Genomic DNA, 22,747 nt, shown 5'->3' on the forward strand with positions numbered 1-22,747 from the left:
AATGACCTGGACCTACTCGGCATGTCACTTCATCTGTTGTACTGCTTTGGTGTTAGTTTCACACGTTGAGTGTCATATGCTTTGAAGACTTTCATCGTTGTTGCATGTCGCAGTCAACACGGAAACTGTATTGTGCGTTCTAACTCCCGCCTTTAAACAGCCCATGAACCAATTTCTACAGCTTTACCAAGTACAGAGTTGTGTTGCATGTCGTAATCAACATGGAAATTAAGTTGTGCGTTCTAATTCCTAATATGAAATTGGGCATGAACCGATTGCTACAATCATACCAAGAACAGAGATGTGTTTCATATAGTATATTTTGAGGATATTCATGTGCGGCATGGCAGATTTCATCACACGCACCTTCCAAGACAACGAATAATCTTTCTATATCCGTACTCAATCGTACTCTCGATTCTCTGCGCCTCTTCCTTCCCTCAGAGCCTTCCTTTTGCTAATGTCTATCGTTCCATCGGATTCCAAGAATATCGGCAATATACAATTGAAGTTGTTGCTCATCCTCTGCTGTGCGCGCTCGAAGGCTTCTAGTAAGCCACTAGTATCGTGTTCTCCATTAAACAACCCTTGTCCGTAGTATCCTCGCTTGCTCTTCTCTTGGTGCTTCCGAGAAGTCACTCTCCACACGACGAACATCGTTTGCACCACACCCTACTGTCTTCTCCTGATGATTAGACGAAAGGACATTTCATCGAAAGAAAAATGAGTCACAATTCTGTCAACGTGGGTATCGTCGCTTTCCTCCAGTTCCAAGTCCGCGGCGGTGTCCCACTGTGCTTTTTACTGTCAGCGCATTTTATCAAGCTCGACCAAATACTTTCTTTTCTGGTCAGATAACATAACACGCGTTCCTTAGCTATGCGACGGTTTTATTTCCCATTGTGACATCAAAATCAGAAATTCGTGCGTGTGTCGTAACACGAGACCATGCTCGGTAGAAATAATGTTCTAGATTTCTTGGGCATCCGAGGTTATATACGGTTCTCGTGGCCGGGATGCTTTTTGGTGCGAGACCCTTTCGTGGCTTTATTTGAAACAGCCCATATGACTTCTAGAGTACCCTCTCATCCCTCGTTGTCACGATGATTCTTGATGTTGGCAGACGATGTTCGCGGTACGCATGGTGACAAAGTTTTGAACTATGATTACTTTATCACTATCTACATTATGCTATGATCTACTCCACAAACCTTCTAAACTCCAGCGAATCTGACGTCTGGTTCAAGCCGGACGGGAAATTTGCTCTTTTGCGTGGAGAACGATCTACATGCGTGGTAGAAGATTTTGGTGCTCTCTCTCAAGCAGAAGTCGTCGCCTGACTAGCGCCAAACTGCCCCTTTTCTTACCTATCACGTGCAAGTACCTTCACCAACTGCTGTGAGCTTGTTGGGAAGCCCGAGGCACCTCGTTAAAATCGGGGATGTGGCGCTTTGTATTGAAACACACTGGTCTTGAATATAAAAAATCTCTCACCTGGGCCTGAAAGTTTTGTTGTGTATATATGTACGAACAGAACTTTTTCCCAGAAGTTAAAAACCTATCCTGTGCTGGATAGTAAGCGATTAACAACTACAATCAATCAGAGGGGAGGTGTTCGGTTAGTTCCAAGCCTCAGCGGCTGTTTGTTTTCTCTCCAGTCTTTGTTCTGCTTCGGAGATTTGCGCTTCCAGCTCTGGCGTGACGATTTGTGGAACTGGTGGCTCCGGTTTGTCTCGAGGATGGCATCTTGGTTGATATGCATTTTTATTGCTGGACGAACTGATTTCACGTTTAAGTGTACCTGTCTTATCCAGCGTACTCCAGTGAGACGCGGCATTTGGTTGTCCCTGCCAGGAAATGCCATTTTGGAGAGCATTTAACATCTCATCCAAATCTTTCAACGCAGTATATCCGGTTCTCAATCTCAGCGCCGCTTCATTGAGGACAGGCAATAAGAAACTCCACTCGCGATAGTATTTTAGACATCTACGCAAACAAACAGGACACGATTCTGGTGTCCCGCCACATATGCTTGGCTTTCTGGATGGCTGGCAAGGTCCAGCGTCCCAGATATCGGTGTCGATGTCGTATTCTAGCCAGTGGGCGAGTGCTTGGACAAGGTTGCGCTCGTGGTCGAGGCTGTGTTGCCAACGAGCTTTCTTTTGCTGGGCTTGAAGGATCAAGCTGTCGTTGTGTTGTTTGTCGTTCATTGTTTCTCGGTAGGCGGAGGGGTTCGGGCTGAGGGCTGTGTGTCTTTCTTGCCGCTGGACGGGAACGTCTGCTTTTTCATGTGGATGTGGGCGTGGTCCCTTCCCTGCTGAAGAATAGTGAGACAGGAGGTTGTAGTCTTCAGTAGCGGTCTGCAGGTCATCTGAGCGGCAACTTTCCGAGTCTGAGTCTAGAAAGCTATATTCTCTATCGCGATCTGGGGGATCTTTGCCATCGAGTTTCTTGTCGTCTCCAGAAAAGAGAAGGGGGTGGTGTTCATTCCGTGCACGGAGGCTCAAGGACACTCCATCATTTGGCAGAAGGTCTTCGAGTTTGAACATCATGGGTTCTTCAGAGGAGGAGGGAAACTCATCGTCTTGTTCCTCATCTGATTCGAACTCATAGTAATCTGAAGAAGCGTCATCCAGATCATCCGTTCCGTTCGGATTGGGAGACAAATGATCGTTGTCCGGTTCATTCCTTGCCACAATGTCTTCGTCCTTTGGGAGAAATTCCTCCCAGTCACAGTCCATGAGGATGTGTGCAACAGGGGCATAAAGCTCTGTATGGTGTGTCTTAGAGGATATGACTTGGGGATTGGGATCTTCGGGATCATCTAGAACGATGATACTCTTCTCATTGATCCATGGCGGAGCATCAGGAGTTGGATCCACGCTGACGATTGTACCCTCTGCTGCACAACACAGCTCCGTCGAAGAAGGTCGGCCAACCATAACACGAGACTCGTCAGAGTCACTGTCTGAGTCCCATTCCGAGTCCAAGACATCATACATCTTCGGAGGCACAATGGTGAGAGGGTCCACGCTTTCAATCGGTTCCTCTGCGGGTGTTACCCTCGCAAAGAAGCTATCGAAAGATTTCTTGGACCAACTGAACATCATGAGTACCCGCGTAATGTATCTCCGTTCCTCGATAGGATGTGCAAAGAACAGAGGAAATTTTTTGGGATAGAGACTAGATAAAGATGCGCAATGCCACTTCTCTTTCCTTCCGGAGAAGAGGAGGATTGTGGCTGATTCTTGGGGTCGAGGACTGAAGGTTGAGGCGTCTATCGTTTGTCGGCGAAATGGGCGGATATAGTCGTTCTTGTTTTGATATTCATGCCAGGCTTTGGGCATCTTCTCTCATGGTTACGAGAGTGTGGGTTGGACGAGCAAGGGGAAGAAAGGGGGAAGAATTGTGCATGATTTTGATTTTTATACTGTGCTCTTACCTAGTGTGTACCGGCCAAGGAAAATTCTTTCTTCAATGATCCAAGCACAGTACCGTACAAACTTTTGGTCGTACTTCCTTCTTCTTTCTGTGGGATAGTCTTACTATGTACTGCTTAGTGTACAGCTTAACTTGCACTAAGTGAAAACGACTCTCGACGGATACTAAAAAAACTTAGATTCCGCTCTTTAAATCGTCATAACAGCTATGTTCATTGGCTATATCCTATTTGCAACGTGTAGGGCTGAGAAGGCCACATATATCACTTCCATCAAAAGTTCTAGATTTCAGGACCGTCTTCTGCTACCAAGCCAAAGGTAGGCGCTTGACCTCAGAAAGTTTTCATCGTCCGCACGAAGCAAGTATGATGACACGTGTTATCAACATTCTCCCCACCATCAACTGTGTTCTTACTTCTCGAGGCTGGCGAGGCGGTTTCCAAGGTTCCCTTTTCTGTCCAAGGTGAAGTGAGTCACGTGTACCACGCCAGTCCAAATCAAAATTCAGGCTTCTATAAGTGAAAAGATCTTGCGCAGAATGATCCACCATCATTCTTCGAGGGCATGGCGTCTACCTCAATGCATCTCGCAATGGTACCCAGGTATACGGCAGACTCCAAAGTCATGTGCACAATGTCTCATGCGGCCTTCTGCGACCTTAGGCTCATGTGCCTAAGGCAACACCTTGAGACGGCCACAGCCTGAAAAGCGACACATCACATTGGCATCCTCTACAACTTACAACGGTGTAACAACTTGTAAAGAAACAAGTTTACAACCTTGCACCGACAGCTCGTTCTCGGCGCACACTCCCGAAAACGCAAAGTAGGGTACCGTTATGGGACGGAGGCGTATTGACACTTTGATGCCACGATACGGCAGCTTCTTCGAATCTCACCACGTTCGGAGGCTTTCCGTCTACCGCTCCTGCAGAGTTGTGGTAGGCATCTCGAGATCATGAGATGTGCGACCACCCGTCCGACATGGACATCTTGGACGCTCTCCTTACCATATCGATCCATTTGTGCAGCAGTAGCATGTCATTGCTGGTTCCGAGATCCCTCGAGCTAACCAGCGCCAGGAGATGTTCCCACGTCCCATACACAAGACACGGCACATCGATCGATCGGAGACATCGGCTGACAATGTACGGTAACGGACGATACATGCGACGCTGGGGCAGAGGCAGATTGGAGGGCTTGCGGACCGTTGTCGAGAGGAGTCGACGGCACGAGGTCCAAAAGGAACATCTTTGACGTCGTCGAGGACGGGAGTTGACAAGCTGCATAAGACGGAGTGGGGTGATAGGTCTGATACAGGTGATAACGACGGCGATGGCTTGGTATCGATAAGCTGGCGGCATGCAAGATGCAGCACGATAGAGAGGCGTGGTCAGCACTTCCCGCGAGCCGTCCACTCACTCGCTCTCTTTCCCTTCCTTTCATCTGCAGTCCCGGGACCAGATTTTCCAACAGCGAGTCGCTGAAATGCTTGGTATCACGCAACGACTATGTGCCGTGCTTCTCGACCTCGTGGTCCCAATTGGCTTTTCTTGGATCCAACTCCGACCCCAATGCGGCCGCCAAAACTCCAGCGCTTTGACGACAAACTCCAAGAGGGCTGAAAACAATGATCCAAACCACCGCCAGCCTTCTTTCGTCACAGAACTTTATGCGCTGGAAGTACGCTCGAGCAATGGACGGCGTACTCACGGACTCCCTTCGTTCCAGCGATCATCCATCTATTTGTTCCTGGTTTTTGCCCTCGGGAACGCCTCAATTCGTTTCTTGATCCCGACTTGCTGGATCGTCGCATACTGAGCACGGGACTAGGAGGCGGTGAAGAACAAAGTCTCACAAAGTAGTGATCCTCCTAATTCCCGAGGCAGGAATTGAGACAGCAACAAGGTCTGTTTTACTTCGGCAGCGTGTTTGAGGTGTTTGATGGCGGGGGCTGGAGTAGCATTCGTGCAATACAAACTTGGCTATGAGGCAGGAAACGGCCTCGTGCGCCGAGGGGTGATTGTCTCTGGAACGAAACTTTCCCTTGATGCAACCTAGGCAAGCTGCAGAGGAAGGAGCAGCACGGGAGGGTTTATTCCGAGGGGGCTTCAGAGGCCATGGAGGATTTCCATCGCTTGCGAGAGTTTACTTTGCTGTCTCGTCTACAGACGCACGATTGAGTTTCGACCGGCAGATCCCACTCCTTCATCAACAGCATGACAAAATAAGTTCAGCACTGATGATGTCCGAAGCTCTCATAGGGTTCTCGGCTAGTGCCTTTGACTTTCTGTACCTCGTCTCAAGTAGTCAACTCTCGCAAGTCTTTGACCTTAGTGAGATGCGGAGATACAGTTTGGCGAGCTGAGACTAGCTGGTACAAGACCAAGGTGTTCGAGACTGTTCCAACACGAGATCGAGACAGACAACCCGTATGTGGCGGAATGCGCGGATGTAGCTTGCATACGTTTCGTTGATGGTAGGGCTGAGCTCATGTGCTTCACTTGCCTTCGAGTGAAAAGCACGACTCGCGAGGAGTGACTTCAAATCGAGCATTTTCGTGGTCAGACATATTCTCAGGAGAAACAGACGTTCATGATTACGCGTCCGGTGAACTACTTTTTATGGGTACAATTTATATTGTTCTAGTTGAATTCATCACCTTCTTATTGGCCGCCAGAACATTCATTCCATGGTTCAATCGAAAACCAGCTGGGGAATGTTCTGCAGAGTCCGACATCTAGTCCTTCTATCGTTATTCAAATGACAACACCCTTATCATCATTGCTATAACCAAAAGATATGAGGTATGTCCGCGGATGCCGAAACCTGTCAAAGAACATCATGTTGGACGTAACTCGAGCATTATCACGTTTTACCAGCCAACATTAGCGCATGTCACCTTCAATTGTGAAGAGTCATGAAATCAAGACACTCTAAAGAGCCAATATGACATGTTTTACCCCGCGGACTGAGACGCTATAACAATATACTTGCGTTGATTTAACGAAATACGCAAGATTGGAGCTTCTTGCAAAAGCAGTGTCGCTAATCCACGATGACCTACAGCTACAGAGCCATATCTTCTGTCGTCAGCCGGTGCCTCTTGGCCATCTTTCGGGCCCAGAGTTTGAACGATATGAGAACCTGGAAGCATTCTAGCTAGCGTCTTGTGACCCGTAGCGGATACTCCCGTTAGGTTCTTTCTTCGATCGCTGAAAAGGAGGTCTAAGCGAGACAGCATTCTCTAAACTTTGCTGAACTAAGGTTCGGTTGGCACCTCCAATACCATCCGCGCTGCAGGTCACGACTCGGTGGATATTGAAGTCAATCTATCTAGCTCGTGAAAGAAGGCCATGGCACAGCAAAATCCCTCATGATGCAAGCAATCAATCAATCCTTCCCAGCATCCTATGCACGATAGATGAAATCTCACCACCTCGACGCAAGCACACAGACAGACGTCCCATCCCATCAGTATCGCACGCACTCACTCACTGAAAATACAGGCATCCACGGAATCCTTCCCGAATCCTGCCCTATAATCAATCCTTTTTGCTGACGGCACTGTATTGTACTATTCCATCTCCATCCAGACGTGCATGCAGCTCGGAAACGGGAGTGCTGACCACTTCACATCACATCACATCACATCACACTCGGTGAGGGAATTCTAATCGATGCCTCAGGCCTGCTGCTGGCTATCTACTGACTGACCATTGGGTATGCTCCTCTTCCCTGGTGATAGCAATAATTGTATCGTATTGCATCTCTAGCCTACAATTGCCTTGCCTTGGCCCCATTTCTTCTACTGTGGACTGTACCAACAAAATCACCCTCCTCTCACGCGAAATATCCCTCTCCCTCTCCCTCTCCCTCTCCCTCTCCTCACCCCACATAGCTCCGGAGAAAACATCACCAATAACCACCCAATCCCATCCCCAATCCCAAGCAACCAAGCATGCAAGAACCCCAATCCATCCATCCATCCCTCCATCCATCCACACTCTCTCTCTCTCGAACCCAATCCTCCTCTCCGTCCTTGCTTTTTCGCCACCACCACCACCCACAACCAAAAAGTGTGTGTGCTGCATGCATGCACGTCAGAAACGAACAGTTGGCAAGCGCCCTCTGATTGGGCGCGCGCGCTTTTTCCGAAAAACGAGGCGGACGAAGGTGCGGGGTGAGGGCCAATCAAATCAAGTGAGTGGGTTGGCTGGGTGAGGAGAGGGTTGGGTTGGGTTGGGTTGCCTTGTCGCTTCGAGATAGGTGGGTGGGTGGATGGGATGGTGGAAGTTGGCGGTGTGATGGGGTAGGTAGGTAGGTAGGTAGGTAGGTAGGTAGGTACCGTAGAAGGGGGAATTTGGGGGGGGAGTGAATTCGGTGGGGTTTTTTTTGGGCAGGGACTCACTCAGGGAGGAAGGAAGGAAAGAAAGAATTTGATTGATTGATTGATTGCTGTGCGTCGTTTGGATAAATGGGAAATGGGAAATACGAGGGAGATTGGGTAGGTAGGTAGGCCGAAATGATATCACGACGGGAGGAACTTTTGGTCTCGAAAAGAGGTGATGTGAGGTGATGATTGTTTGTATTGTATTGTTCTCTCCATCTCTCTCCATCGCTCGCTCGTATCATTTCATCAGCACATAGATCTACATGATTCTCATCCATCATCCCCTCCACCAGGGGAAAAAAAAGAAAAACTTGCAACCCAAACAAGTGGGCGCAAAACGTATGTTTGACATCCCTTCTCTCTCTCAGGGAGTCTTCTCTCCATCTATCTGTCCAGCCATCTAAGCGCTTATGCTTCCTTTCATAAAAAAAAGTATCCACCATCCGGCCTTTCATGAGCATGCCAGCTCTTCCCAACTCCGTGCATGATAAACAATCCCAAAAAAAAAAGAGAAAAATAGACATGATTAGATAGATATTTGAAGTAAACAGCCTCCGATCCGATCCCCTTTTCGCTGTGCGCCTTGCTTGAATTTGAATTGAAGGTAGACAAGAATATGATGGTGTGAAAGAGAAGATGTGTACAGGATATATAGTAACGACATGATTGTAGCATGGTATGTAAAGGAGAAAAATCCGGCTTTTTCCAACGGGAGGCTTTTTTGTTTGGTGACTTTTGAGATGGCGGTGGAGGTGGTAGGCGGGTCGAGGGGTATCACTGTAGTTCGGTTTGGTTCGTACGTGCCTGCCATGGAAGAGGGTCCAGTCCTGCCCGAAATATGGGATTGGTGGGGTGGATAGATAGAAGGGGACGTGAGTCCAAAGGGTATGTCTAAAAGATGGATGGAAGCCAGTGTCCTGTTTTTACCACTGGGGTGGAGGGATGATCCAAGGATAGGTAGGTATGGACAAAGGATCTTTTCGTGACGCAATCATGCTGCTTATCTTCTTCAAAAGGAAATGAGATTTGTTCGGGAACAATACAAATAGTAGGATGCTTCTTTCATACCCAGACCGATTGGCCGTATTGGTAATGAGACGAGGCATAGAAAGCGGGGTGGGGGTAGGAGGGCTGAACGTGAGCATGGACTTGCTCGTATTGATGCTCATATGGATTTGCACTCCAAGGCTGGTACCATGGGTTGGGACTGGGAACTGGAACTTTGGCTACTCCCCACGGGTTGGTATATTCCTGAGGTTGGGGGAGAACGTATGACGGAGCGCTACACGGGGCTTGGACAGCTGGCCGTTGTTGAACGCGGAGGGGTACCTCTGGGTTGATGATGGCAAGGGACTCTGGTTGTTCTGGTTTGAGGGATTCTTCGACAGATTCGTATCCAGAGTCGGCTTGAGAGGCTGTTCGTTGAACGGTGTAGGAGGTGATGTCGCAGCCATCGTAGGAAGCTTCGGAATCGGTGTCAGAGACAGTCGAGCAGGAACCAGTGAGGGATCCGTCATCAGAAACTGAACCGTCATCGGAAAGGGAATTCTCAAAGACATCCTCGGTGAAGGAACATGGCGACTGTGGTGGGGATGGCAAAGAAGCTTGTTGAATGGGTGCCGAGAAGCTGGAACATTGGAAGATCAACTGCTTGAGCTGGGAAACATCGATTCTCTCCTTTGGGTCGCTTTCAAAGATCATTCCAAGGATGTCGTTCAGCTCATCCGACAATGGCAAGATTGTCTTCAAGAAGTCACGGTTCCTGGTGAATGCCTTATATGTGGAATCCTCAACGGAAGCTTGTTTCCACGGATTGCGTCCACATGTAAGATTGACAAGGATGACACCAAGAGACCAGACATCATTTGGGGCACATCGGTATGATGCGTTCCGGGAGGATTGATCCAGACATTCTAGATGAACGGAATTTGGTTAGAAGATCCAAGGGGGAAGGGGGTAAAGAAGAAGGCCTACCTGGACTCATGTAGAAGGTTGATCCGCAGCCGTGGTCCTCTGACACTGGAGTCATGGTCGCGAGGCCGAAGTCTGCAAGCAACACTTGGGTCCCGGCATTTGATACCAAAATATTCTCAGGCTTGAGATCTCTGTGGTATATCCCCACACGATGGCAGTGTTCCACGGCATCCAAGATCTGGAGGAAAGCTTGACGGACAAGAGCATCATTGCCCACATACCTACCCCTCTCGGTGATATTGGAGAAGAGGTCACCCTCAGGACAAAAGTCCAGCACGACGTACGTGCATTCTGGGTCGTCCACAATCTTGAGGACAGAGACTATGTTAGGATGTGCTGACGCCATGTAGTGGAGCCGAATTTCCCTGGACTGGAATTCCCGTTGTCTCTTATCCAAAGGTTCTCCATTGGCATTGGTTTTGCTCAAAGCTTTGACCGCATACCATGTTTCGGTGAGATGATCGAATGCCGAATACACAACTCCATACGCGCCCGTTCCCAGGATCGTCTTCAACTCCAAATATTGTCCGAGGACTATACCTATCCTTGACTCGGGTGTGGGAGGTAACCTGCGGGAATGTGGAGGTGGTGATGATGATTGTGGTGAAGTTGGTGGTGTCAAAATACCATGGGCAAAAGTATGCATGGCAAAAAGAAATCCGAACGGGTTCAACTCCTGTGGAATGGAAAAGGGTCCTGTATGATCTGGTCCAAAGAACAGAAATGAAAATGTGGCCGTTTGTCCAATGGGAGAAGAGAAGGGTCCTCAAGTATCGTCGTCGCAGAGAGGTCGCAAACGGAGACTCGAGCTTGTGGTGGTGGCAGGAAGGAGTGGTCGTGCGAAGGAAGAGAGGTCCTGAGGTTCGACAAGTGGTGGCCACAGGTATGACAAGTGCGACGATGAGGGAGAGACGATGAAGGACAGGACGAAGTGGTAATGAGGAGGAAGGTTGAGGTTGAAGGTTGGAGGTTGCGATGAGTGTATGTAGGTGGTGGTCGTAGTGGGGAAGAAGAGGATGACGGGTTACTGATATGATGCGGGAGCAACTGTTGACCGGGGTTGTAATGGAAGGCTGCGGGCTGCACTATTCCACTAACGCAGACGACGACGGAGGAAGAGTGAGGCTTCTGGGCTAGTGAGTGAGCAACAGGGCGAGGGAGTGATTAGTGCTACTTCCTCCTAGCGTGTGAGCCAGAGAGCCAGTTTAAGAGTGCAGTGAGTGGGTTGGGGTGGTGGATGGGTCGAATGGGTTGGGAGCGGGTGCCACTGGCTTGTTCTTGGGTGTGGACCGTGTGGTGCCAGTACAGCAGCAGCAGTCAGTCAGTCAGTGAACCCTGTCAGAAAACTAACATCGGGCCCGGCCATTATGATTATATTTCGATTTCATCAAGACAGACGGTCGTACCGGGGGCGATGAGTGGCTGTCCAATTTGGCTTCAGAAGCAGAGCACAGCGTTACAGTGGAGTCGAATGTGTCGATTCATCAACTGATTCGACCGAGACGCTGCGACGCCCCTGCTCACCAGTAAAATGATGAACTCCCAGACGTCGTCACAGGGTGGGAAAGAAGGACAAGGACAGGACAGGCAGGATGTTGAAAATAGCTGATGCATGGGCCACACACACTCAACACATCCTCACGCTCCATCGCTCCTCTCGCCGAGTCTGTGCTGCAATGCTGCAATGCAGGGCTGGACAAGCTCGACAAGGCAAGGCGGGCGTAGTACAGCAAGCAGCAGCAGACTTCCAGCGAATCCCGCACCCCATGCGGCACAATCCTCTGCTGCTCGCTGCTGCTCATGCTGCTCACTTCAGTCAGTCAGTCCGTCACTTCAATGGCACACCTGCCCCGTTCTGCGTGCGTGCGTGCGTGCGTCCGTCGCCGTCGTCAAAGAATAGCCATCCAGCCCATCCAGCCGAAAAAAGCCTCCTCCTGCAGCCTGCTGCTTGGGTCATCATGTCATGGGCCAGCAGGGTGCCGCGAAATGGAGTGGCCGAAGTCAGGTGTGAGTCGAGCCTTGAGTGTGTGTGCTAGGCGTTGAGCGGCCGAGTGTCACAGCATTTTCCATCATCCCTCCACTCCAGCATCATCATCATCCATGATCATGGTTTGTTTGCGTGTTTCTGGCGGTGGCGTCCAGTACGATGTGCAGGGCGCGGTCAGTGGCCCAGCGAGCCAGTCAGTGCAGGCAAGTGAGGGATGATTCGCAGTGATTCGCCTTGTCCCGGCTGGCGTTGCATGAATTTTTCGGTCTGTCAGACTCCAGACACACCAGACATCTGAGACACAGACGGGCAGGATAGGCAAAGACAGACAAGACAGGCCACCATTCAGCGATCCCACACTCAGTGATGATGGGTGTCCCGGTTCATGAGACCTCTAGTGACGCTGATGTCTCTCGTCTCTCGTCTGTTTCTCTTGTCTTTCTGCCGCACCACCTGCCTCGTGGCTCCCAGCGATCAATGCGATCAACGATCCGTTTGCTAGAGTGGCATCACTGAGCATCACTGTGCCGTGGTGTGATTGGGCGCCGCGGCAGACGATCCAACGGCACCAGACGATTCCAATATTCCTTCGCTGTTCCTTCATCTTCTGCAGATCACACCAAGCCCTGAACAGGCAAAGGCCGATGGTCTCATGGTGCGGTGCGAACCAGGGGACCGGGGTGGAAACGAGAGAACGAGAAAGCAACGAGGGTGTTCTGCATCGTGATGTGTCATCGGCCTCGAAGGGAGAGCGAGAGAAAAAAGGAGGATCTACAGGCAAACGTCGTAGCCAATCTCCGATGGAAGGGATCCTTCCAGCTTCCAGAGCCATTCGAGCCTTCGAGTACAGTAAATTCGCACCCACTTCCATCCGCTGCAGAGGCCAAGACGGCTTCAGCAAATCACCAGGGACCAGCACTGCTCGGTACAGTCGTCTTCCCTGTCAAGCTTTTACATTAGCTGCAGCTGCGCCCGAGGCATGCGACAGCTGGGGCCACCGAATTTACCATGTTACTGTACTTCATGTCAATCTCCATATTCTGCCAGCCGCGGGCCTATCACCGCCCCCAACGGTAGAAATGAGGCTGTCACTGAGACTTGATCGTCGCCATCATTGGCCAACAGGTCTATCACCTTGCGTTGGTGTGTGACAGTGGCGCTGGAGCACGCATCTGGTGGCGCCCATCCAGCGACGAGAGAACAAGGAACAAGGATACAAAGATGAGGCGAATAAGATTTGCGAGTAAAACAGTTTGGACACCTGAGCAAAAAAAGCAAAAACTGAAGTGTGGAGGCTAGACACCCTTCCAGCCTAGCTACCCGTCGATAGATGCATCCACTTGACGCTTCTCAGCTAGACACATCGTATTCGAGCGGCGAAGGGAAAAAGGCCAACTCATCGTGCTCGGAATAATCACTCACATATCTCTTCTCTCACATCTTCCAACCCAATCATGACGCTACGAGACATCATTGGACAGAGCCCAGCTGCTGAACTGCAAATTACCTGCCTGCCGAGCAACCCACTCACAGCCTCGCTGCACAAGCTGCATCTATCGCTCATACTTTTAAACAAGCTTGCATATATTGTGCGTATATAGCGTAATAGCAACTGGATATCGCCGGTCTGGACTCTACGAGTGGCAGTTGATGACCCTTCACTGCCTTCTCGTCTGTCTAGTAATGCCTCAGCCATCCATTTCGCATCATCAGCATCTGGAAAATTGTTGGAGGTGCAGAACCGCCCAGCCACGTAAGGGCACCTGGCGGTGGCTATCCGAACGATCATCAAATCCTCCAGCCTTTTTCTTCGTTCCCTAAGCCGCAGAAAGAAACAAAAACTAAACAACGCCCCGTAAATAGTCTTCAATCAGGTAACCCAAAAAAAAAAAAAAAAGTAACAAGCGAAGCAAGCACAAGCCACATGGGGCGGGCGCAAAGGAGCAAGCAGGCATAAGACGGCAAACGCGAGAGCCGTTCAAAGCCGTTGTTGTATCCAAACCACCAACCCAGCCAACCCAGCCCGTTTCCTGAGAATCCTCCTACCCCTGAAACTCACCGCCTCTCTCTCATTTTCACTTGCGGTAAAGATTGGGATCCTCTTTTTTTAGCTGGTGCTTGTTTTGATTTGATGAACGAACCGTGTGTTCTTTTCTTGGGAATTTCATCCGAGTCGCTTGCGCAAGTTGGCGGCCCCGGCCCTCTATCGATTATTATCGATATCGTGGAAATATTGCTGTCCGTGTGTTTTCTTCCTCCCGCCGCCATATACCCATGGTAAATACGATTACGCTGAAGGGAGTTTTGATGAATGGGTTCTGTACCTGGTGTCTAGGGTTGCAGTATGCAATAATGGTAAGTTGATCTTCGCTGCAGGAGCAAGCTTTTGTGAGATTACTTCGTGTTGAACTTCCAACTCTTCGTTGGGCTGGAATGGGGATAGCGGCGCTGCACGCACACCGCTTCAATATTAAGAGCAGGCCACATGTCGAGAGATTCTCAGTATAGATAATTTGGCGAGAAAATCCTGACTTTAAGCACCCGCTTCTTGGCTATTTGTACCCCTCTTGCACGTGACAGTATATACTTACCCAGGAGAACTCCGTCTCACTACATACATCCAGTGCATTTACCAAGATACATCTATCTATCTTGAGGCTACACAACAGCATAATCTCCTCCACGGCTACATCTAAGTGACCAAGCCAGAAATCCTTCTTATCCTACTATACGGTACATCCGTGAGTCGCGCGGCTGGTTACTTGCATACAACCACAGAACCACAGACCTCATTTACTTACAGACCAGACCTCAACATGAGCCGCTTCCAGCAACAAAAAAACAAATTCAATACCTAAAGCGGCCGAAAAGGTCTACCGGTATACATCCAAATATTGGCAAAACAACCCATGATCCATGCCCCGGGAGACCCTGAAATAAAATAAAAACGCAACGTTCGCCAATCTCTCATTCGAAGAAGCTCGGTCATTACGATTCGAAACCCCTTCACCACCAGGCCAAAGCGCACCTTTCAATCATCCATGTCCTGGACAGACGTTTCCAACGGCCCTGTACTGTACTGTACCACGTTCCACCACCAGATGAGGATGATGAGATTCACGAGCGAACAAACTCCTTGGCCCGGAATCACGATGGGCCGAAACGAAACCTTCCCTTTCCCTTGCCTTGCAGCCGCATCTTGCAGCAGCAGCGGCGGTGCTTAAATTGGAACAGCAGCAGCAGCAGCAGCAGCAGCGGATGATGCGGTAAAAAGAGAGATAGAGTTATTTCGATGCTGTTACAGAATCTGCAGCGGTGATGCAATGCAGATTGTTGAGATGAGGACATAATCATCCACGTGCATTGCATGTCATGAAAAGTTGGAGCACGGGAAGAATGATATGAGGTTATTCTTACTCTGTGTTTGACATGTTGCATGCACAAGAAGCGATTTGCGGGGAAGCTCCTGCTCACGAAAAGGAAGCAAGAAGGAAGCAAGCTCAGCATAAACGCTCCTGTGCCCCACCCCATCATTGCGGCACAGGAATAGAGTCGGCGACAGCGAAGATTTCGTGACCAGGCGGTTGCAGAGTGCTGCAAGCGCTTCGCGAAACCTTCAAGCGCGTGCCCCGCATTTGCATATGTATCTTGTTATCCTGTGCCTTTGCATCTATCTTATCAAGTTGATAGATAGGATGCAGACGGAAATAGCTTCACAAAATCGCTCATGTCCCATCTCTTATCTGGTGGAGAACGTATTGTTGCGAGAGGTTGGTGAAGTTTGATTCACAAGCTTCTGTATCATTTTGATGAGAATTCTAAACATACTTTGACGGGAAGCTACGTCTAATAATATCTGCTAGAAGCCCGAGCGATACTCGAATCTTTTGTTTACCGTTACTCCCCCCTCCGAACTTTTCGGGTTCTTACAAAATCTTCATCATTCTTATCTTTACATTTCCTCTTTTCGTCCAAAGTTGGGTCAACAATGGAACATCAAGATCCTCAGCATGACCTCAGCCGTGCCCATCAATGTGGCACAACCGTCAGGCTGAGGCCAGCCTCACAAATCCCATCCTTTCATTCGCTCTGCTACCCAAAACTCTGTTATCAAAAATAACTTTCGGCCTCATCTTATTTGTCGATCCTCCGCCGAACGATCCAGAGAAAAGGGGGCTGATGTCAGCATCAGCAACAGATCTCCCCAATCCGATCGTCAACTTCCCATTCCAATCCAATGGAAGCGCAGTCTCTTCCTCAAAGTTTCCTGTTCGGTCGTTAAGTTTCAAGATTTGAGTATGCTGGAGGATGAACAAGCATACGCTTGCTACATATTCGGAAAGCTTGCTCCAATGCGGCCCCCAAACCACGTTGAGATTGCCAGCGAATTTGCTTTCCGCTGACTGCTTCTGACGTGAGAAAGATCACCAGAAAGGCACGTACTGTACGCCAAATGGTTATGTTGGAGTTAGCAGTGCGAAACTCTTCGGTGCCAGCGCATCAAAGCTACAGATTTTACAGCGTTCTGATATGCTGGGGTAAGGATTCCATTTTCCATTCAGGCAGTTCGCGTTCTGCAACTCTGCCACCCATTCATCTGATATACCTCACCAACACCTTCCAACTACCGACATAAATTCACTTTTTCCGTCGTCCTCGTCGTCGTGTGTTCCTTCCTTCCTTCCTTCTTTGCATATTCTCGAATGCGGTGATTTTTTTTGCGGGGGAGCAGGAGATGATCAATGGCAGCGTATCTGTCGATGGCCTCATTCTTACCGACAATTGGGATCCCGCATCTTCAGGCTAGACTCTCGCCTATCTCCTCCTCATCTTCGTCTTCGTCGTACGACAACGCAAACTATAAATCAAGTGACACGACATCCGCTCCCTCTTTCTCGTCATCATCATCTCAAACACAAAGAAACGCGAAGGATTCAGGATCAATCGCCAAGATGTCCATTTTCGCATCCTCGCAAACCTCTGTACTACCACCTCCCGCATACACCTCCTCCACCGCAGCAGCAGCAGCAGCAACCACCAAAACCTGGTTCGGATACCTCGTCGCATCATCAACCTCGTCCCTCCCTCCACCACCCTCACCTCCCGCTCCCTTACCAGAATCCTCACCACCAACCTACAAACCTCCCGGACCAGGACCAGGAACAGCACCACCCACAATCACCACCCACCCCGCCGCCTCAACCTCCACCCTCTCCCTCTCCACAATCTCCACCCAACCCTCTCACGAGGACCTCCCCCGCTACGAACCAATCCAAGTCCCCAAACCTGTTCTCTCCCCATCCACCTCATCAACGCGTCCACCGACTCGCGCCGGCAATGGAAACGCAAACGCAAATCCGGCGGCTGCTAAACCAACGTGGCGCCACCCGTACGTAGAGACGGACGACGATCCGTGGGAGGAGTACGAGATGCGGGCGCGGGCGGAGAGGGAGCGGAGCGAGGAGGGGGCGGGCGGGGATTGGTGCTGTGGGTGTTTTTGGGTGGGGCCGGCGCAGAGTTGGCAGGGGTATTATATTTTTTGAGGGGGGGGTTCGGTTCGGGTTTGAAAGGGGCGAGAAGAGAGAAGGGGAGGATGGGATGGGGAGGGGAGGGGGAGGGGATGGGGATGGATGGATGGGGCGTGTACAGATGACTGATGAGACGAATTTCCTTTGTTTTGTGGGTGTATGTATGTATGGTTGAGTACCTAAGAGATAGGGACGGACGGGGGAGTTTGGACGGGGTAATTCAGGCGAGCAAGAAAGCAAGAAGGGAAATGGTAATGCTTTGGCGTAGAGGTTCGGGTTGAGATGAGATAGCAAGCAGGACAGAGATACCAAAATTGCGTTCAGATAGCGAGATTTTTCAATTCATGGCTTTAGGCCCTAGCTTGAAGGGACTTTTTTGACTGAGTGAGAATCGCGAGTGTTTATGAGTGTCTGGTTTGGAGATTTGGGGAAGGGTGAGGGTGGAATTAGGATGAGAGATGGAAAATAAGGTACCAGGAAGTAAGTATTACTCTAATGATAAGTGCCATATTCGATATTAATTTTCCAAACTTAAACATCAGAAGACGAAGAGATATATTCTGGGGAGTCGATTTTGATACTGCCCCAGGATACTGCTGCAGAGTGAGTAACTATCATTTTCTTCACTCTTCGGATTTTGATAGTAATAGAAAGGGAAGCATATTCAAGCACAAATGGAAAGCTTGGTACAATTACTATTTCATGATTTTCAACATGTCTTGGAAGAGAGTAGCTTGAAGAGAGTCGCTTGTGATTGTTCCCAAAGTATGGGAGAGAGTACAGTAAGATGGGACTTTGACAAAGTGGTGGTTGCAAGGTCGCGACGGGATTGGCTTTGAATCTTTACTGTGTGGTGTTACGGGGAGGGTCGCAAGCTGCTAAACAATTCTAGGGGTTTAGGTGTGATATAAGTTATCTGATTTGACTTTGGAACCTATGCCAATAAACAATGTGCTGAGACGGAAGTATTTATCCAAGGACTTTACAGACCTCATAATGATAAGGCACTGCTGACACGAAAAGACACAAATCTGGACAACGACGTTCAGCTAAATCGATCCCCCATGAAGGGCTGAAATTAAGGCAATGGTACTACTGTAAGAGTATTGAATATTGCGTGGCTGATGAGAACACATCCCAAGTGGAATTCGGAATGCCTCAACATAGACAAAGCCAGGCTTCCTAGACAGCCTTGTCACTTACTTGTTAACTTGACCAGCACAAGTGTATTCACTCCGCCATTGACAAGTACAAATACATTAGTTCCACAGACATGAAGATGCATGTCTTTCTCCCTAAAGGAGAATGATATCGGAACAAATGCCGTGTCAGAAACACTAACACGTATCCACCAAATCTTGACATTCAACTTACTCATTATCCAGTACGTCCAAGTAGAAAAGATGCCAGGCTAAATAGTATAAACACCACAATTATACCTTATAATTCATATACTTGTACGCCAAATCACTACCGTTCTCTCACAGATTGAGGTTTCTCTTGTAAAGTGTTGTGTACCACAAATACCCGAGGAAGTATCGAGCGATACTTGAACACATCGACTCTCGGAATAGGAACAGCAACTACACTTCTACCCCACACCACTACAATGAAATCGTACCTCTAAATCAGGCTCAAATGGTAAACGTTCCAATCCGCTTCCTGTTACAAACGATGTGTCCTCGTTATAACCCTCAAGTCTGTATGTGCCCTCAACCACGATATCACTCTGACCCTATCTCTCAAAGGCCATCCGTAACCCGTCGCACCACTCAGTCACCTCACCCCCTCCGCCCACCCATTCCTCATATTCCCCATATTCACCGCCCACCAAGACACCCTCTACCTCACTCCTCACCCCTCACAGCATCAAGGAAACCACGTCTAACTTTCCTTCAAACCCAGAACATACTACTGCAACCTGTCGCTGACAATTCAAGCATGTAGTCAGACGGCTCTACCTGCAACAACGGGAAAGGAGACAGCGGTTACAGGGAAATGTTGAGCAGTAAGTACAGCAAGGATTGAAACTACGAGGCACTATGTCGTGGAAGGCAGTGAGTGATTCTTGTGATTATGCAAGCAATGCAGGGTTCGAGTCTTCCTGTGTCAACGCCGCTCACTTGAATAGAGGCAAGTTGCAACGTAGTGCAACCTCAACTGATATTGTTTGGGAGCACGAGGTGAGACGAAACAGATTGGCGTCAAGACAGTGGTTCACATCTGAAATGACTCATCGTGTGGATCGGCATGTCATTATTATGGATCTCTAATGGGTAGCATCTATGTCTGGCGCTCCATACGCCATCTATCTGCATCGCAGTGAGCAAGTCCTACAATCCATCACCGACAATTCATCGCAAAGTCTTCATGATGAAAGGATGTTTCAACGCCTCAGCGGGGGTGATCCGCTTTTCAGGATTCAGCGCTAAGCAGCGATCCAGTAAATCGGTGAACAAGGTCAATTCTTTGGTTTCTGCTTCGGTGAGGCCCTTCGATGCAGAAGTGAGGCGAGTGCGCAGATCGCGGGATGGTTTCGCGAACGCAAGTGTCTTGATGGTGTCCTGCGGAGAATGATGGATCAGTAACGTTCTATTCTAGGCTGACGAGTTGAAACAAAACATGTGAATATGGGGGTTGTTCATCGGACCTGTTGGCCATGACGATGGCCAGCGATGTCATTTTGCGGCACAAGCGCCACAGCGCTTCAAATGGGCTAGAAACAAGCATGAAATGGAACATACCTTTCCAGTAAGCTTATCCTGCTCCACACTTCTAAAGTTGGCCATCTCATCGAAATGTATGTGAGCAAATTCAGAGCGCTTCAGCATCTTCGTCGTGAATTTACCCCTGCAGTCCATGATCGATCTGAGCATTTGATTGTTGGTGCGACCTGTAAATAGAATTTTGCCGGTATACAGCTCGTACAGTGTGCAACCAACAGACCAGACATCAATTGCGAAATCATACCGCATTCCAAGAATAATCTCTGGCGCTCGGTAGAATCGACTCACAAGATAGGGGGTAATTTCGTTATCTGATGCATCGGAAGCGGAACCCAGATCACAAATTTTGAGCATGTTGCGCGTCTCGTTGACCTATTTATAGTCAGCAACAATGTGATTGCGATGGACAAAGGGTTTTTACCAAAATGTTGTCAGGCTTCAAATCTGCGTGCAGTATGTTGCATTTGCGCATCAGACTCAGTCCAAGAAACATTTGCTGGGCGTAAGCTCGAACAGCTCGAAGATTGATACCGACATCACGGCCAAACTTTTTCAACACCTCTCGAAGGTTGATACTCAAGTTCTCGAAGACCATGCACAGATGACCTTTGTGCTCGAACTGGCGCTCAAGTCGGATCATATGCTTCTTATCTTCGGGGTCGGCTTCATTTAGTTTCTGGAGGATCTCAATCTCCTTCATGCCAGCTTTACGCCTACGAAAGATTAGTCTTGACTTAAATGTGAGGGATGGCATCTACATTGTCTCGTTGTTTCTAATGAGTTTGATAGCAACCAATCTCTTCGTGGTTACGTCCATAGCTCGAACAACTCCAGAGAACATACCTTTGCCAAGGTTGGCCTGAACGTGGTATCTGCCATTCAGCAATTCTCCCAAAATGACCTTGTAATATCCTTCGATATCATCCCAATTATCAAGCATTCCGATGTCGAGTTCCTTGGCCTGTGGTATTGCGACTGCCTTGGCCACTTCAGTGGACTTTTCTGCATTCGCATTGCCATTCGGGAGAGGGTCTTCAGCAAACATATCATCATCGTCGTCCGCGAACATGTCAAAGTCAACTTTGGATTTCTTTGGCTTCTCTTCTACGGGTTCAGTGGTTGGGAGTAGCACATCTTGTTCGGTTGTGGGTACTGTCTCGTCATATGCTCCGGATGATACCTCGTCATTGTGTCTCTGGTCATCTCGCTGCTTATCCTCTCTCATATCCATGGTAGGATCATAGTCAGCTGCTGATGGTCCATCATTATCGTCACCAGCTTGTTCGCCTTTGGTATTGGCAAGGTCTTGGTCGTCAGTGATGGCAAAAACAGCAGGAGATCCTAGATCTTGAGCTTCATTTGGAGTTCCAGGGGTAGAAATCATAGGTGAAGCTGCCACCAGTGAATCAGCAGGCGATGTCGAATTGAGGAAGGAGGACGTACTCGATCGAGCAGACGGTGTTGTATCATCTTGTTGGCCTGGGGTGGAGTCTCCTGATTTATCTCCCAGCTGCAAAGCCTGTACCAGTAAAGGTGTAGCGGAACCTTTATACTTAGCTTTAATTGCTTCACGACGCTTTCGTCTTTGTTCGATCAGAGCTGCTTCATCGAGAGGTTCCTCTTCCGGAGCTTCAATAGCAGGCACCTTGACCTCACTGTTTGTCCTGCACAAAGGTGAGCATGCGGACGAGGAAGGTTGCAGAACAACTAACCTAGATTGATGACTTTGATTGGCAGACTGATCAGCACGTTGCTGTGAGTATCCTTTGGTAGTTTTAGCCTCTTGTCTTGCGTTATCAGCAGGCAGCGGGCTTGGTCCCCGTTTGCTCACTGACTGGTCCTTTGATTCCCGACTTCTCAGGTCTCCATGACCGTAAGAATCAGGTCTTCGATGATCATTTGTACGACCATTGTAACGGCTATCATCACGTCTTGACTGAGAGCCATGCCAATTCCTGTCTCCCCCACGACTAGATCTATACGGCGAACGACTACGTGTACGCGCCCGTTTCTCAGCCTGTCTATCACGCTCATCGTAATGTAGACCTGCAGACGGAGTTGGATTTCGGTCTAGATCTTCGTAGCCACGGACGCGGCGTTTGTAATCAGGCGGCGCATCTTCGTAGTGTACTTTGAATCTGCGTGGATCTCGAGATCGATCTGGGTAGTCTTCATCTCTCGACCGCTTCGAACCTCTAGCATGTTGGTCGTATGGCGATCTGCTTCTCTCATGCGACTTTCTATCTCTCGTCCTGTATCCATTTTCCGGTGATCTCGAATTCGAGTTGCTAGAACGGTTTCTGTCTTGACGGTCAACGGACGTGCCATCGTATTGAGGCAGCGACGTGTTTGCCTTCTCTACACTGCTATCTCGAATCTCCCCCTCGTCTGAACTGGCTGGAGAAGCCATGCTCTTTGCAGAAATCAGACTCTAGATCCCTGCCTTGTCGTGCGAAAATTGTGTTAGCAAGGCTCAGTAAACGATCTCAATGTGAGAAGAGCCCAACCGGGTATCTATGTCTCTCTCTTCACGAGTTCTCAGCGCATATTTGTCGTAATTCAATGATAGATGCTGGTCGAGGTATGTTGTGTGGTGTATCAAAGGTAAAGTTCAGATGTGATATTCGAAGCTTGGATAATCGGGAAAGTACGAACTATCAAATCGAAGCTTGGTCTAACGCGATACGGCTTAGCTTGTAG

The 22,747-nt window shown here is 49.1% G+C and overlaps 8 protein-coding genes across 8 annotated transcripts; 2 read left to right on the top strand and 6 right to left on the bottom strand.

Annotated features, from left to right (window-relative positions):
• Positions 1 to 1,619: 1,619 nt before the first annotated feature.
• On the bottom strand, positions 1,620 to 3,347 carry LY89DRAFT_677743 (uncharacterized protein; the record flags this gene model as incomplete). The annotated part of the gene is made up of 1 exon (XM_018213698.1): positions 1,620 to 3,347. One exon carries the CDS (start codon positions 3,345 to 3,347, stop codon positions 1,620 to 1,622), a length of 1,728 nt encoding a protein of 575 aa, XP_018061866.1.
• Positions 3,348 to 4,194: 847 nt separating this feature from the next.
• LY89DRAFT_355562 (uncharacterized protein) lies at positions 4,195 to 4,951 on the bottom strand. Its single transcript, XM_018206961.1, has one exon. It carries the CDS (start codon positions 4,801 to 4,803, stop codon positions 4,396 to 4,398), a length of 408 nt encoding a protein of 135 aa, XP_018061867.1. The 5' UTR covers positions 4,804 to 4,951; the 3' UTR covers positions 4,195 to 4,395.
• Positions 4,952 to 7,689: 2,738 nt separating this feature from the next.
• Positions 7,690 to 8,625, bottom strand: LY89DRAFT_355471 (uncharacterized protein). The gene has a single exon (XM_018206960.1). It carries the CDS (start codon positions 8,354 to 8,356, stop codon positions 7,847 to 7,849), a length of 510 nt encoding a protein of 169 aa, XP_018061868.1. The 5' UTR covers positions 8,357 to 8,625; the 3' UTR covers positions 7,690 to 7,846.
• Positions 8,626 to 9,350: 725 nt separating this feature from the next.
• LY89DRAFT_541943 (kinase-like protein) lies at positions 9,351 to 10,374 on the bottom strand (the record flags this gene model as incomplete). The annotated part of the gene is made up of 2 exons (XM_018208188.1): positions 9,351 to 9,745; positions 9,813 to 10,374. Coding segments are annotated over 2 exons (957 nt in total), but the record flags the coding sequence as incomplete, so codon positions are not given.
• A 1,764-nt stretch (positions 10,375 to 12,138) lies between these two features.
• Positions 12,139 to 12,448, bottom strand: LY89DRAFT_691610 (uncharacterized protein). The gene has a single exon (XM_018216370.1). The coding sequence runs from the start codon at positions 12,395 to 12,397 to the stop codon at positions 12,188 to 12,190; it is 210 nt and encodes a 69-aa protein (XP_018061870.1). The 5' UTR covers positions 12,398 to 12,448; the 3' UTR covers positions 12,139 to 12,187.
• LY89DRAFT_355461 (uncharacterized protein) lies at positions 12,141 to 13,076 on the top strand. The gene has a single exon (XM_018206959.1). The coding sequence runs from the start codon at positions 12,438 to 12,440 to the stop codon at positions 12,942 to 12,944; it is 507 nt and encodes a 168-aa protein (XP_018061871.1). The 5' UTR covers positions 12,141 to 12,437; the 3' UTR covers positions 12,945 to 13,076.
• Positions 13,077 to 16,312: 3,236 nt separating this feature from the next.
• Positions 16,313 to 17,336, top strand: LY89DRAFT_766147 (uncharacterized protein; the record flags this gene model as incomplete). The annotated part of the gene is made up of 1 exon (XM_018221715.1): positions 16,313 to 17,336. Exon 1 carries the CDS (start codon positions 16,536 to 16,538, stop codon positions 17,334 to 17,336), a length of 801 nt encoding a protein of 266 aa, XP_018061872.1. The 5' UTR covers positions 16,313 to 16,535.
• A 2,339-nt stretch (positions 17,337 to 19,675) lies between these two features.
• Positions 19,676 to 22,457, bottom strand: LY89DRAFT_677746 (kinase-like protein; the record flags this gene model as incomplete). The annotated part of the gene is made up of 6 exons (XM_018213699.1): positions 19,676 to 19,918; positions 20,066 to 20,419; positions 20,469 to 20,760; positions 20,806 to 21,439; positions 21,491 to 21,711; positions 21,760 to 22,457. 6 exons carry the CDS (start codon positions 22,455 to 22,457, stop codon positions 19,676 to 19,678), a joined length of 2,442 nt encoding a protein of 813 aa, XP_018061873.1.
• Positions 22,458 to 22,747: the final 290 nt, after the last annotated feature.

The sequence above is a fragment of the Mollisia scopiformis genome (assembly GCF_001500285.1).
Source record: "Mollisia scopiformis unplaced genomic scaffold LY89scaffold_36, whole genome shotgun sequence".
Classification (NCBI taxonomy): Eukaryota; Fungi; Ascomycota; class Leotiomycetes; order Helotiales; family Mollisiaceae; genus Mollisia; species Mollisia scopiformis.